The 16,304-nt window shown below is 42.6% G+C and overlaps 1 protein-coding gene across 1 annotated transcript; it reads right to left on the minus strand.

The window, feature by feature from the left end:
* Positions 1-1,105: 1,105 nt before the first annotated feature.
* LOC119901347 (BCL-6 corepressor-like protein 1) lies at positions 1,106-15,468 on the minus strand. Its single transcript, XM_038716977.1, has 5 exons — positions 15,318-15,468; positions 15,105-15,168; positions 2,856-2,866; positions 1,442-2,517; positions 1,106-1,133 (listed from the first exon to the last, which is right to left on the minus strand). The coding sequence occupies exons 1-4, from the start codon at positions 15,466-15,468 to the stop codon at positions 1,874-1,876; spliced, it is 870 nt and encodes a 289-aa protein (XP_038572905.1). The 3' UTR covers positions 1,106-1,133; positions 1,442-1,873.
* Positions 15,469-16,304: the final 836 nt, after the last annotated feature.

Here is a 16,304-nt window from a genome sequence, read left to right on the forward strand (position 1 = left end):
CTTTGGCTCAGGAGATAGAGTGGGTTGCCCGTTAATCTGTGTGTGAAAGGGTGAACGTGTAAAAGCTCTATATAAGCGTGGTCTGAAGACTAGAAAGCCTAGTTCACACTACACGATTTTTAGCCCGAACTCGGCGACCGTCAGGCTGGGATCAGGAGTAAATCGGTCGATATCTAGCATGCCAAATATCTGGAAGAGTTGGCTAATGAGAGCAGGCAGCTACTTTTCCACTGCAAAACACTTTTTTCCTTTTTTCCTCCAGCTCTCTCTGTAGCTCAGAAAATCCCTGCTACATGCGTGAGCTAATTCATTCTTTCACCCATATTCTTTGTCTATATAATTGCTATCTTTATAATAAACAACAGCTGTTTTGTCTGTAGGTTCGCAGCATTTCCCGTTTCACGTGTTTGGAGACCAGCATCGGGTGACAGTCACTGTAAGCTCGTGTGTGACCCCCTGTCAATCAGTTATGTAGTGTGAACGCCACAACGACTTCAAGACTCCCGTCACAAGACGGCAAGTTGTTTAGTGTGAACAGCATGGACATCGGCCGACGCTGAAAGTCGTGTAGTCTGTACAAGTACAGACCATTTACTTTATTTTTAGGTTACAATTTGTCTAACGTCTGCTTACAGACTGTTTAGCCAAAAACAATTCTGTCTTGTTATAGTTTGATTGGGCTAATGTTATTACAATTTCAGATAATAGTATCGTTTATAGTTTACCACTAGTGTAATATTAATTCCAGCAACAGCAGTTTCATTATGATCTGTTGTCATTCATTAAATCATTGTCTACATGGTGGTTAGTCTAAGATTTGTTAATGCTAACTTGTCAATAATCATAACTGTTACGAGGGTGGTGTGGGGACAGAGAGGACCCAAACGCAGCACTCTGAGGGAAGGAGGTTTATTGAGGGGAAAAAGGGGTAGAAGGACTGGAGGGAGAGGTGGATGTCGGGGAAACACAGGCACGGGGAACCAAGGAGACTGGGGGCCAGGGAGCCGGGGAACACTGGGGCAGAGGAAGCGAGGAGCGGGGGAGAACAGGGAGGACGCCGTGGGGGAAGTCCGAGGAGGAGAGGGCCAATGGATGAGCCCAGCCAACTGAACGGAGGACGAGGGTGAGTGTACCTGGTGAACGTGAGAAAAAAAACAACATGAGAGCCTGAACGTGGAGGTGGCACCGGGTATGGAGCAATGACAATCAAGCAAGAGTGGTGTGGAGAACCGGGGTTGAAATACAGGCAGGGATGAGGTTGACTACTGGCAGGTGTGCCAGGCTGACGAGGTGGCTGATGAGGTGCAGGTCGTTGGCTGGGCTCAGGAGCAGAGGAAGAGAGCACACAGGGGAGAAAACGTAGGGAGGCAGGCACGGAACAGAAAACCAAGGAAAAAGCAGAATAACTGATAAAAAGGAGAAAAAAAACCAGGACACTCACCGTCAGCCGGGCTGCACCACAACAGGGCCCCCTCCTCAAAGGACGCCTCCTGGCGGCCTTACCACTGGACTAGGTGGGGCTTGGCAGATGAACGTCAGGGGGAAGAAGTCGCACTGGGGTCCGGCTGGTGGGGGTCCAGGGTCCAAAACAAAACAGGGAATTCAGGGAGGGCTTCAGGACTGGGAAGGGTTAGGGGGGAACTGGCAGGGCTGAACTGAAGACGCAGGGCTGAACTGAAGACATAGGGCTAGACGGGGTGCCCGAGGACAGAGCAGGGGAGCCAGGGAGGTCCGGCGGGCGGCCTGAGGGCTGGGCTAAGGGGCGAGACGACCTTTCCTGAGGCCGGGGAGCAAGGCGAGACGACCTCTCCAAAAGGCCGGGGAGCAGGCTGAGACAAGCCAGAGAGTTCGGGCGGGCGGCCCGAGGGATGGGCTAAGGGGCGAGACGACCTTTCCTGACCCGACGTTCGTCTGCCAAACCCCACCTAGTCCAGTGGGAAGGCCGCCGGGAGGCGTCCGTTGAGGAGGGGATCAGGGACAGGCTGGGGGCTTGCGGGGCTAGCGGGCTGGGGATCAGGAGGGATAGGTTGGAGGCTAGGGGCGCTATCAGGCCAAGGGACAGGCTAGGGGCTAACCGACTGGGATCAGGGACAGACTGGGGGCCTGCGGCGCTAGCGGGCTGGGGTACTAGGGAGAGTGGTGCGTGTTGGCGGGAGCCGTGATGGCCACGTCTCCTCCGATGGCCACCACGGAACCCAGAGAAGACGGCCAGGCAGGTTCCCTCGAACTGACGACAGGGGTCAAGCGTGGTGTCGGGCGGACCCGGGGAACAATAGGCAGGCCGGGCACCAGAAGGGACAGGCAGGGTGCTAGTAGCGCTCGCAGACATGGGAACAGGCTGGGGGCTAGCGACGCTAGCAGGCATGGGGGCAGGCTGGGGGCTAGCGGCAGGGGCACACTGGGGCCGAGGAAGCGAGGAGCGGGGGAGAACAGGGAGGACGCCGTGGGGTAAGTCCAAGGAGGAGAGGGCCAATGGATGAGCCCAGCCAACTGAATGGAGGACGAGGGTGAGTGTACCTGGGAGGGAAACAGACAGGGTTAGAGATAACAGAGACAAAGCACAGGGAAAATATGAGAAAAAACAAGAAACGTGGAGGTGGCACCGGTATGGATCAACGACGATCAAGCAAGAGTGGTGTGGAGAACCAGGGTTGAAATACAGGCAGGGATGAGGTTGACTACTGGCAGGTGTGGCAGGCTGATGAGGTGCAGGTGCGGGTCGTTAGCTGGGCTCAGGAGCAGAGGGAGAGAGAGCACACACAGGGAAGAAAACACAGGGAGGCAGGCAGGGAACAGAAAACCAAGGAAAAAGCAGAATAACTGATAAAAAGGAGAAAAAAAAACAGGACACTCACCGTCAGCCGGGCTGCCGCCACAACAATAACCATTCAATGAGTTCAGCCAACTTCAAGCACTGCATTTGGACATTTTTTTAGGCTGTTCAGGGGCCATGTGCCACTGTTGACAAGCAAGCTGCTGCTTTGTCTCTTTGCTGTAGCTGTGGTGCTGAGAGTAATGATTGAGATGCAGTTTGACCAATGTTTTCTGAAGGATGTGTAGGCCTACGTGACCGACCAATGGCAGCATGCGAGAAGGCGGCCCCTAAAGAGAAAGGTCAAAGCAATACAAAAACGCACAAAATGAATGCCGACTGGAGAAAGCAATCCAAACCCCAGACATTTTAGGCGATTGACAAATCCCAGCAGGACGCATTTTCTAGCTCCCAAAAATAGAAAATGTCCGGGAAAAAGAGGACGAATGATCACCCTAATATCATCATCTTCAGAAACACTTTAGCAAGGCACATGACTGCAACCAAAGGACCTTTACTGGTAAATTAAAGTTTTATTTGTGCAAACATTTTCTCTAACTCAACTTGTTGAGTTAACTGGCTTTAATAAAAGGGACATTTTCATGGTTTGAGAATGTGAGCAGTTTAAGCCAACACTGATATACCGTTTAAGGCCAACTGGAAATCAAACCATTGGCCATGTCACTTTGTGGTGCCAACTATATTTGACCTAAACCAGCCACAGTGTCTTTTCTGACCTATTCCTGTGATAGACAGTCAAACAATCGGCATAAGGAAAGAATGTCTAAAGTAGAAACTCTCAGATGACATGAAACATCATGAAAAATGTTCAAGCACTTCATGGGGGAAGGAGACGGTGATAGGTCAAGCTTGAGACAAAGCACTCAAAATGAATGCCTTCCAACCATGAAATGTTGTTGCTGTCAATCAGTGGGTGAGCAAGATTTAAGCTGGCACCGACCAAGTCACAAGGTGGCTTCGGTCTATGTGGAGTTTTCATCATGCTGCTTCAAACAGGAACAAAAAGTGAACATTGTGACAGACTATATGGTTCAAATAACAATCACTTAAATTGCGTTGGTCTCTACATGACAAACTAAATATATAAGATAGTGTTGAAGGAATCACATCACCTGTATGATATGTCTTTTTATATGTAAGAGGTTAACATGACATTGCACTCCAGAGGGGCATCTTAGTGCCCAAATAAACTGGAGCTGAGGATGGATGATAAACATGTGACCTTGTGATTATAGAAAAACTTCCATACCAATTAAGCTATGCTGACAAGATGTCATGCTTTCATCACAAACTGCCCAATTAGCATTTGTAAATCATTCTTAGTGGATGGTGTGACCTAATTGGAGAACTGGATGGGTAGAATTTTTGCATCAGGATAGTCATCTAAAATTGGGTACAAAATAAAAATGGCCTTGAACAATAATAATGTTTCTCATACTTCTGTGTCTTCTGTGGAAATATCTATCCATCTTGTGCTCAAGTAAAATAAGATTAAAAAGTAGACAAGAGAAAACTAGTTAATTTAAAATTCTTTCTGCTTATTTTTCATCATAACCAGTACACTCAGCTTTTCAAGAAATAATTCATGACCTGTGCTCCCTTCTGAATCCCACCCTTCTACCCCATATGTTCCTTCTCTACTTGCTCCTGTGTTGAACTAAGAAATACACCTGTCTACCTGACCACTTATTTTCTTACCTACCACTCCCTTTTAATGAATTAATATTCTAGCAACACAGATATGTAGATCAAACTATTGTCTGGCTGCATTGACTCTGACACAGTCCTCAGTAGTGGTTGTGTAAGAGAGGTAGAAATAAAGCAAATTCCAATGTAGCACTCATCCAAAGTTGCTCAAGAGCCGCCCTCAACTAAAGGCGCTGTGTAAATGCATAACACACTAGTTAACTCTAATACATGTAATGCATACAAATATCTATTAAGATTGATCCTCAGTCCAGAAACGTTGAATTTTCTTCCAGCACATTAAAAACATCTGAGATAAATGACAAACTCTGAGTTGCAGCACCAGGGAGGCGGAGGCTACATCGGCTTATGCTTGAGCGAGCATGTAGGCCATACGCCATGGATGCACCACACACCCTGAGGTGAGTGGAGCAGAGTGTTTTTTTTATATACACGTCAAGCAAGCTTCACTGCATTCTTGTGACACAACCCCTGCCTCAGAGAGGAATCAGCCCTGTGCTGAATAAAATAGGCCTGATATCAGCACGGAATATGGTAAATTGTTAAGGATAAAGATAAACTGGGGGTGAAGGTGTTTGTGCTGATATGATTTTATTTCAACAAATTTAAATACAAAATAAGTGTGCAATGTGTTGGTAAACAGCTCTGAAATATATTAGGAGGCAATTATATAAGTTTTAATTTGTAATAATTAATTATAATAGGATTTTGATTTTGTTTTGTTTCTGAAACATCGTAGATTTAAGGACATTGATACACTCTGAGCATACATTGTGACTCAAATCATGTGGTAACAGACAGTTTGGAGAGAGGGCTACCTGTTCCTGTGAGCTTTGACAGCCATTTACTGTCACCACACCTGATGAATTGAAAGAGGAAAAAGTTGACGATAATTAGACCCTCCTCTTTCTTCATATATAATGCAGGGTGAACACTGTACAGGAGCAGGTGTTAAATTAACATTAACAAAAAGTAATGTCTATAATCAGTGACACTGAGAAAGTAGTTGATAACTACATTTCACTTTCTGAGGTGAGTACAAACTTAAAGTAATATGTAATTTTCAGCGGCCACTAGCGGTGCGGTTTTAAGATTTCAACCAGGTGTGTGCTTGGACGCGTGCTTGCTTGAACTCATGAGCGAGCATAATCTGAAACACAACCGCTTTCATACAGAGATCATATTGGCACAATACTCCCAGAAAAAAAGGCAGCGTGACAGCAGCTATAGACAGACACGGAAACATTACAGTAATATTTTTGTCAGCTTGAGGTATAAGTAATCCATGCTCGCTACATGATAAAGTTACACTGACTGCATTTAGCTGACGTGATACATCGGCGTTAGCTTGCCCTCCAGTGTATCTTTCACTGGAGGCTCAGCAATGTCAACACAGCTAAATGTACTGGATGATAACGAAACGTTTAGTGAGCTAGACTGAATACTATAAATGAGATTGTTGCCACACTTTATAACAGTTAGACCGCACATTACAACAATAGTATATTGTACCGGATAACGTTAGCAACTGATTGGCGGTAGCCGGCGAGCTAACAATCAGCCTTTCTGATGTTGACTGTCTTCACCCGACATTATCTGATTCTCGTTTGGCCTGATGGGCGATCAACACATAAAACTTTATTGTTGTTTTTTATCCTTACATGAAGTTTCTGTTGGAGTTTGTGTTGGAGTCTGTGTTGTGCTGGGAGTCGGTTGTTTTATGGTGTTTGTGGACATGCCTTGATGCGGTGCTGTCTCTGTAGTCAGACTGACGCTCGGATGCTCGCATGTACCCCTTAGGTCCTTCCTAATGTAGTAACGGCAGTTAAGAAATCACTTATAAAAGGTACATAACTAACAATATATGGGCTTGTTGATAGAAGGGATAAATGTATTGTAAATGTATATATATGAACAAAGGGGAAACACCCAACCAGAGGCTTCGAACTTCAAAAATATGTCAAAAATCTATTTTATTCTCTTTTGAAAATGGACAAAAATATGCAGAATAGCTACAGTATCATTATTGTTTATATATTAACCCAAAGTATCCATGGTCCAAGGTTCAGGAACCTAGCTCTAAAAAGTTGACCAGCTCTCAACTTGAAATAAAGCTTTTTAAATGTAATATAACAATGATGTGGGCTGTGAAGTGCTAGAAAATGAAATAAAGCCCTTGAAAGAGAGGAAGAATATTTTAACCAGTTAGAGTACCACAAGTGTATCAGGGCAGGTACAAGTACCTTTACCAATGCAGAACCAGCAGCGGCAACTATTGAATTAAAAATACAGAGGGAGGTGGATCACTCTGTTGCTAGGTGATGTGACCTATCACATCTTTTGATGAGAATAGGCAAGCCAATTCTCTTTCCTTGTTAGAAATATGGGGTGAGATTAGATGTGAAATTTGAATATGAACAAGGATATCTAGGCTAATTATAACCCCTCATCCTGCTGCCTTGTCAGCACTAAGCAACATTCAGTGGAATCAAAAAACTCTGGGGTGAGGAGGAGGAAGGAAGAGGAGATAGGAAGAAAGGAGCAAGGGAGGAGGAGTCAGGAGATCAATCCCTAGTTTGGGATTACGTGTGCTCAGATAACATCCTCTACCCCACCCACTGCCTCCTTTCATGGTGAGTGTTTCATGGCTACACTGAGTGATTCTCTAACCCATCTTCACACACAAACACAAACATACATACACACACACACACACACACACTCATACCCTGCACCCCCCATCTGCATAATGCCCCAAGCCAAGTTTACACCTAGCTCTGCCGCCACGGTCTCAAAATGCGATTACTGCTTATCTGAAGGAAGACCAAACTACCTTCATCATCGGGTTCATCATCATCACATCCATATTCATGCGGTTCAAATCCCCTCTGGAGTAAAACTAAAGGGATTCAAGCACCTGAGAACACGGAGCGCTTAGCGGAGGAAGAGGGATTGCAGATTTCTCTATTGAGGTCACAGCTCTATATAAAAGAGGCATTTCAGAAGTTTTGTTCTGCAAAGACATACCCACCATGTCAATGAAGTGACAACTCTTCTCATACAGTAATTGACTGCACATAATGAGAACAAATTAGGGTACTTTTAAAATGACAGGAGGCGATGTAAGACCTTGCTTTGACAAAATAATTGTCATTTGACAGACACAATCATATATACATTTGAAATATTTAACAATACACTTGACAATTAAAGACCTTCGGAAACAGAGAAGGTCACTGGTAGTTCAAGTTCCAGGACTCAACAATGATAAAAACCCTCTTTTACACATGGAACCTGTAACAGTGTTGGGTTTAATTACTCAAGTGAGGAAGTTGTTTTAAACCTTCACAAATACAGTAAGTCTCCTGCATGTTATCTCCTGTGTAACAATGTCACCTTGGTAGCTCAATAAAACTGGCATAAGGCCATGGTAACCCATGTCTGTGTGCTTCCCACATGTTAGTAGTTCCAACAAGATACATACAATTATTTAAGCAGTCAAACTGCAAAAAAATCAGAAAGTCTTCAGGAAATCAACCCTTATTTCCACAGTGCCAAAGCTATCAGCGATAGGTTTAGCCTAAGGAAACTAGGCTAAACACATAAAGCACCTGACATATCTATGTACTGCTCCGGATACACAGATTAAGATGATGCAGATCATCTGATGCCTATCATACTGATGTGATTTCTTCAACACCATCTCATATATTTAGTTTGTCATGTAGAGACCAACACAATTTTATTGTTCTTTGAACCATATATGTCACAGTGTTTACTTTTTCTCTGGGTAAGCAAACAGGCATATTTGCCAAAATGTCAGTGTTTTTATTTCAGTTTGCGTATTTAACCTTTGCATGTTTAGCCTTTCTGTGAAATGTTATAATTTATTCCCCAGTGATGTTTTCTAAAAGTTGAGCTCCAGCAAAAAACAAATGAGTATACTGTCAAACTAAACAATGTCAAGTGTCTGATGTAGAACTATGTTTTCATATATATCTATATGGCTATTGATATGAATGCGTAGGGAAACAAATGTAAGGTGAAATTTTACTGATGATTTACATAATTTAACTGGAGTAAAACCAGAAGACAAAAAATCTATGTCCCGTATTCATCTAAAAGCCACAAGTAAAACATGTGGTAAAAATAATGCTTTCTCTTCTACTTTTCTTCCTTTGTCTTGCACTGTATATCCAATGTCTTCTTGATTCTCCAATAGCCTGTTTTACTATGTCGTGGCTACAGCTCCTCTACCCTACTGTAACGAATGTTTCCCATCATCAGCCACATAGGCCTACCTTCAAAACCACGGCCTCAACGGTTTCTTACCACTTCCACCTCCTTCTTCACTGTGTGTGTGTGAGTACGTGTGTGTGAGAGAGAGGGCTGTATGCAGCACACAGCTGCCAAAAAGGCAGTCGAAACCACGATAGCATCATCACACAGGAAAGAAGCTCATGAGCTAGACGCTAGCTGGCACTGCTAAATGTGGAGGAGAAGCGGGGTTAAGTGCTAATCTGTCTCTCTGTGGATAAAACAGATGTTCAGAAAGCATGGGAACTCTTCAAACTTCTTCACTGTGGCTTCTTTTGTGGAGGTCAACATAGTAGCGTGTCTTTTTCCAAAGTTTGTTACCACTACTAATTAGCTAAGATGGAAGCACAGTATGGGTAACCAAATGTTCACACATAGACTTTAAGTAGCTATCAAAGAGAAGATGAAGTTGGAGCCTAGTCAAGACTTAAAAAAACATTTACCCTAAACATTTTCACACTGTTTAAAATCGCTTTCAGTGATATACCTTGCATCTCTGGGCCCATTTATGTTTTTCATTTGATGGTGTGATCATCTTATTCCTGAAGATAATTCACCAAAAATGTGATTTCATTTCAGGAGAGCTCCAGTTTACCCAGATGTTTTATAGTCAACAGTCGAAATCATCAGTGTCATATGTCAAAAAATGCGGTGTCAGTCATTAGAGAAGTTGATGGACCTACTGGAATGATTCAGGTGGTCCAGGCGGCACTATGTTAATGTAAATCAAATAATGTGTGTCATTGTTTTATGAGCTTATTGTAGCTTTTGCATGAATAAAAAGCTGACGTCAATTAAATGGAACCAATAACAAACACACTTATACAATATTTTCCTCTGAAATGCAGTGGGCTGAAATTGCTTAAATTCTCAAAATACTTAATTACTTACTACACTGTAGGGGTATCATAAAAAAAGTATAATGCTGTCCACCTCTATTGTCTGGGTCTACTTTTCTATGAACATTTCATACATAAACCTTTGTGATGCTGGAAGGCTAGACACATACACTGCACGTAACTGTTACATGCCTAGAGTTTGTTTCACAGTATACATTATGCAAATATATGCTAATCTTTGTTCACTGGATTTCTGTGTGTCCCTTCAAAATCATAGTCATTCGGACTTCTATCAAGTTTTAATAACTGTTCCCAAGGGAATAGATACATATCTGTCCACAATCTAGTTTACCAATCAGCTTATCTAATATGCTGCGCAGGGTGTGAACTTTGTTCACACCCTGCTTGTGCTATTACTGTCCCCACCACGAAAACCCTCCTCCCCTTTTCCCTTGCTGCACTCCTTTCATCACTCCACATCCACAGGGGAGATGTAAAGCTTTTGGAGTAAATCAAGGCTTTCTCCTTCATAAATGCCTGTGCAATTAACTTAGCCCCTTCTCCCACTGATTTACGGCGGCCATGTTGGAGACTGGAGTTAGCCAGGCCCTCTGGTTTTCAAAAGAGATGGCTAGTTGGCTAACTTCCCTCTCAACCCCCCCCCCCCACACACACACATTTTCAACCACAAACAGTGCATGCACACAGGCAGACTCATTCACATCTGCTCCTCTGAAAAGAAAATGATGAGTGAAAAGGAAGAAAAGAAAAGAGCAGTGAGTGAAACGATGATGATGGCATAATGGCTGAATGATTGGAAGCGGCAGTGCAAATTCATCTGACATAAGCCTTCTTACAAAGGTATATATTCAGAGTTATAAAACATAAGTAGTACAGAGCCTCGGAGTTGATCTTTATATCTAAAAGCAAATTCAATGTTAATGACTCATTTACAACATAGTAAAAATAATTCTACCCTAGATAAACATTATTAAAAGTGACTGTTTCCTTTTATCTTAAAGTAACACAAAGACACATCTGCAAGTTTTAGTCAAATCCTTTCATTCAACAAACTGTTCTGGCAAAGTAGTGCCATATGGGAGTGATGGTACACACAATTTGGAAAAAACAACAACGTCATTCTCCAAGTGGTTGGTACTAGTTGGAAAATCTGGGTTTATTGGTTGAACCAGAATTTTCCCACACAGACAGTCCTGGCCCCTCCCTTTGAGGAAACAACAGCCTTCCACATACTTTGTGTGTCTTCATTCCTCTCCAAATTTCACACAATGACATGTGAATGCGGATGATGATAAAATGTATGAAGTACTGAATGAGAAAAAATATCCATCTACGCTCCATTAATGTTGTACAACACAGCAGTTGTAAGAGAACACCTGCAGTTTGGTGGTTTTCTTTCTTGAATCGGAACCTGGGTTTCATGAACTTTGAAGCTTTGCACTACTTTACATTACTGTATGAGCTCTGTAATATACAGAGATGCTCACAAGTCTTTGAGCTAGAGTCCAAATCAAGTCTCAAGTCTCTTTGTGGTTATTACGAATGTTGTATCACCTACTGTGTTTAATCCAGGCTGCTTATGAAACTGCATAGCTATAAGGAATACTGTAACTTTAATCAGTTTTTCATTTACAGAGCACAACCATGTAATGTACAATGCAATTATTGATGGCTTATTAAATACTGTGAGTCAACACCAAACGCAGGCTCTCAAATCCAGTGTAACGTTATTTAAATGAAACTGTGACGTTGCATAATCAACAATAAACCTGTAGTCTGCTTTTAACTTACAGCGCACAGCCATGTAGCCTAATGTACAATGCGTCTACAATTAATTACAGCTTATAAACTACTGTAAGTCAACAAACCCTGTTGACTCTTAAACCCATTGTAAAGTTAACTAAATAAAACTGTAAAGTTACATGGTCAACAATAAAGCTGTAACCTGTTTTTAACTTACAGAGCACAACCATGTAATGTGCAATGCAATCAATGACAGCTTAAACTACTGTAAGTCAACAAACCCTGTTGACTCTCAAACCCAGTGTAAAGTACATGTTACATGATCAACAATAAAGCTGTAACCTCTTTCCAGCCAACGATAATGATTAATGTGTTGGCGGGACGTAAATGATAAAGTTAATCGACCACCACAAGTTTGGCAAGTAAACAAATGCTCATTCATCTTTTCATAACGAACAACAGTTGGAGTTAACCTCCCGTAGCAAGCTAACGTTAGATGGCCAGTGCTGAGCTAAACATGTTTACTTACCTCAGGTTGCTAACCTATTTGCGTTCAGCGCGTCTTTGTTTGGGCCTTGTTGTATGAAGTTTTAAATCCAGAGTTTATGATGACTGGCAGGTGAAAGGAGTCTTGAGTGTTAGCCACAACACACTTGCAAAGGGAGGGTTGAGCTGTGAGTGAGCTGTTGATTGTAATCAGGTTGCAATTCGCAACCCTCACAACTAGATGCCACTAAAACTTACACACTGAACATTTAAGTAATGTACATTAGAGCAATAAATGCTTACTGATTATAGTTTTTAGGAAGTAAGTAACATACTGGGCAACTGGGTGGAAAGGGGTTAGATATATAACTCTGTGAACATCATGTTTTGGCCCCCTGAGAGGCACAGCAAAGAGTCCTGCTGAGGTGTCCTTGAGCAAAATACAGTAACATCCTACCTGCTCACTCAGTGTAAGCAGATTCGGATACTGAGTGCAGCTAAATGGCTTAGAGGTTAAAAGAAACACTGACATAGTGAAGTCAGATTTAGTTTCATAATCTTAATCACAGTTGGAGTAGAAGAATGACAGTTTAAGAGGCTGACTCTAAAGTACCTTCAAAAATTAGAGCAAGGGGAAAAAGAGATTTTAAAGGCATAGTTCACCAAAACTGAAATTTCATTATATACTCAGGCAACATTTGTGGGATTTCAGGGCAAATAGTCTTTTAGTTAGTCTCTAAATAGTTCCCCTACTAGTTTAACAGATTCTCTTTTTGAGAAGAATACAATGCTCTAATTTATTATTGTCCAGATAGTTCTACAAACAAATGTGCAGAATGTGAATTATTGTATTTCTGTGCCCAGAAATACAATAATTATGCATTCCCTATATTTTTCCTAAGGCTGAGATCGGGTATTAACTTGTTGTGTTTGCTGGTTTCAGCTGACAAGAAGGCAAGCTGACAATGACATTTTCAATTTGCATTCAGTTTTTTTTTTTAAAGCAGTTTTTTTGCTCAAAACCTTTTTAGTGCTGCTTTTAGACAAGCTACTAAATTTAGCATGGAAGCATCCATGCTTTTTAATAATTTATTCCCAAACTGGCCTGTAAGGATCAACTCACACATCCTTCAAGGGCTTTGTACAGTAGATACAACCACAGATCTCCCAGTTTGTCATAATATTACTCCCAGAATGTCTCTGATTCTATTTGTGACTCTGTCTATTTACTTAAATGCATTTCAGACGTATAGGCGGGGGCCCCTCCCAAAACCTACCCACATTTCCAAGCCCTCTGCACCCCCAACACATAAAATCCCACACACACATGCCCCTGCAAAACCCAGGCCCTGCCCTTGTCTGCTGGCTGCCGTGCTGTACACTGGCTCCATTCTTCTAGGCCACTGATTGAGAGGGGCTGGTGTGTCTGGGTGTGCAGCTGTGTGTGTGTTTACAAGAGAGTGTTTTTTATGTGTGGATGCACTCAAGAAAAGAACAATAAACTAAATCTTGACTATTGTATTGGTACATACAGTGCATAGTGTGTGCTGGAAAGTCGGTGTATATGTGTACTTGTGTGAGGCTCTGCATCAAAGGCTACAGTTGTGTGTTTCATGTTTTTTTGTGTATGTGATTATGCTGTTAACGCATGTGCAGAAGGCAGACTGCAGATGGGTTTGATGCATGTGGGAGGCTAATTTGCGCATGAGAGTTTGCATGTGACAGCAAGAGGGAGGGAGACAGACGGATACAGCATGTCAGGGTGTGTTCAGGAGTATTCAGACTGATGACCCCCTACACCCCTCTCTTACCCCCACAATCCAACCTCCCCCATCCCTCCTCACTGTATCCACCCCGCTTACATCCCTGCCACACAGAGGCCTGTACACAATGTTCTCACCGAGGCTGGCCTGTCATCTCCTGGCACAGGATTTCAGAATGGATGTAATTGATCTCAAATTATGTTTTCACTTACAGCTTGATGATGACAAAATAATACAAAACTTTAGTAGTCGCCAAGGGAGAAGAGGGACAGGGAGAGGGACAATGCCCACAACCCAAAACTAAAAGGTGTACATTACATTTAAAGATAAAATTTCATGGCATCACACATGTATGTGTGTCTCCTTCAGTGTCACCCACATTCACCGTGTCACAGTGACAGTGACAAATAAATCACCTCTTGATAACACTTTAATCTCAATAAACAGATATCTGCATATGAATGCAAAATCTGTAAGCAAGGGACAAGATTTTGGTATTGGAAGCATTCTGATTTCTGCTTTAGTCTGTTTGTAGTGTGAGTAGTATTGGCCAATCATGTTTGAGAGTGCTTTGGTTGCATGAAGGTAAAAATTCTGTGTGGAGAGAAAAAGAGGCGGAACGCGTTGGATGAATCAGCTATCGTCTGATGGCGATTTAGCTTTTTGTCAATCTTGGTAAGACGATAACCAATGGGTTCCAAGATTGCTAATATGACTGTTAACAATGACCGGCCATGGAACAGGAAGTCTTGGCCTAGAAATCCATTATCTGTTATCCGGAAATCTGCTGGCTTCACCGGAAGCCCCTGAACATTGGCGGTTGTCCCAGGAGGTTAATCGTTGTCAGACAATAGCTGATGGGTTCCGAGGTTAATCGGATGGTTTCTCAAACTTAGGAAAACACTGGCCAAAAAAACATGTTGTTTCTTGTCACAAAGACAATGTTGTTGTTCCTCCTTGCTGCTTTTTGGCATTAATTTAAAGAAGAAGTGTAAAAACACACAACAAACCCTTGATTCGGGCAAAACAAATTCTGACAACAAGGTAAGATGAAATATTCCACAGTGAAATTATAAGGGTGGAAATAGAAAAGGTTGAGTTTCCGTTTGTGTTTTGTTTAGCTGATTTACAAGCAAATGTTATCCAGATGTGCACAATAATAAAAAAAAAGAATCTGATGCTGGTCTGGGCAATGGTATAATTTTTTTTCCCCAACTTAATGTGGTAATCATATTTGATCATGAATGCAGAACAGAAAGAATTCAAGAGTTGAGCACAGATATAAAACATCCATTTATTAAGATGCATTTTGGTTCATGTGGGAGAAATATAGTCAGACACATTCACTGAATGACATAACCATTGATGTAGTTTATCATCAAAACTAAAAGGCACCGCATGATGTGGCGCAGCATGGTGCTGAAAGCCAGAACCTGAAAACTACCTTTGCCTTCCACTTCTTGCACCACATGGGCACTAAATCACAGAGACAGGAACATAACAGCAGCTTACCTTTGTGTCAGCCCAAAGCACCAAGCACTTTCTCCCTCCCTACATCTTCCCTTTGTAGCCCACGCCAAACACTGTCACCCCAAATCTCCTACTAACCTGCCTCCTTATGGCAGCAGTCCTCAGAAGGCGATCGCGGTGGCATGGCAGATCCACACCGCACCATCTGTTTCAGCTGCGGCACGTGGTGGAGGAGAGGGGACGGGCTTCCTCCCAGCCTCACCCACTCTATCCCCGCTACCGCCTTCATCCAAATCCTTCATCCTAAAAAATCCTCCTGATAATTTCAAGGAATGAGTCCCTCTGCGCCTGGATTTATGAACTCCTGTGGTAGCCATGGCAACCATGACCAACTTTGTGTTTGAGGAGGGGAATAAGGGGGGTGAGTGGGGTGTTTGGGTAGGGAGGGTCGTAGTAGTTTGTGTGTGTGTGTGTGTGTGTATGTGTCTGTGGGGAGGGGGGTCAGGGAAAGAAGAGGCATTCTTGTATTGGTATTCAGGGTGTCAGCAAACCAGAGTAATTGCTCGTTTTTTATAAAGGGGAAGAGGTAAAAGCATGTCTGGTGGTGCAATTTTAAATACTCCCAACACATGGCTGGACGGAATAAAGTCACTCTCTTCATATTGCCTGTTGACAGAAATTATTTTTATAATTTATTTGACACAACAATGATGGAAGGGTCAATTCAATTTATCTGGGAGCAAAATGATACATGGCATGGCATCTTTTTTAATTTTGTTGCTAAAATGTATCCTCACTAACACTTAGGTTCAAAGACAGAAGTTACCAGCCTTTTAAAATCACCCTACGCTAACACCTCTGTATCATATACCACATGTAAATCCTAGAAACATAATGTATGTGATCTGTTTACTGTCTCCCTGACTGTGTATCTGTGGCTCACTCCAGGATGTATATATCGGCTTTCAGCCTCTTATCAGGCACACACAGTGTTCCCTGTAAAGCACAGACTCAACCACTATAGAGATGTATTCGCTGTGAAAAGAGAGAGAGAGAGAGAGAGAGAGAGGATTGGAAAAAAAACTCCTGACACCTCAGACTCTACTTCACAGCCAGTGAAGGAAG

Source organism: Micropterus salmoides, unplaced genomic scaffold, assembly GCF_014851395.1.
Source record: "Micropterus salmoides isolate LMB-PRFRI ecotype aquatic unplaced genomic scaffold, ASM1485139v1 Ms_hic_scaffold_13, whole genome shotgun sequence".
Classification (NCBI taxonomy): Eukaryota; Metazoa; Chordata; class Actinopteri; order Centrarchiformes; family Centrarchidae; genus Micropterus; species Micropterus salmoides.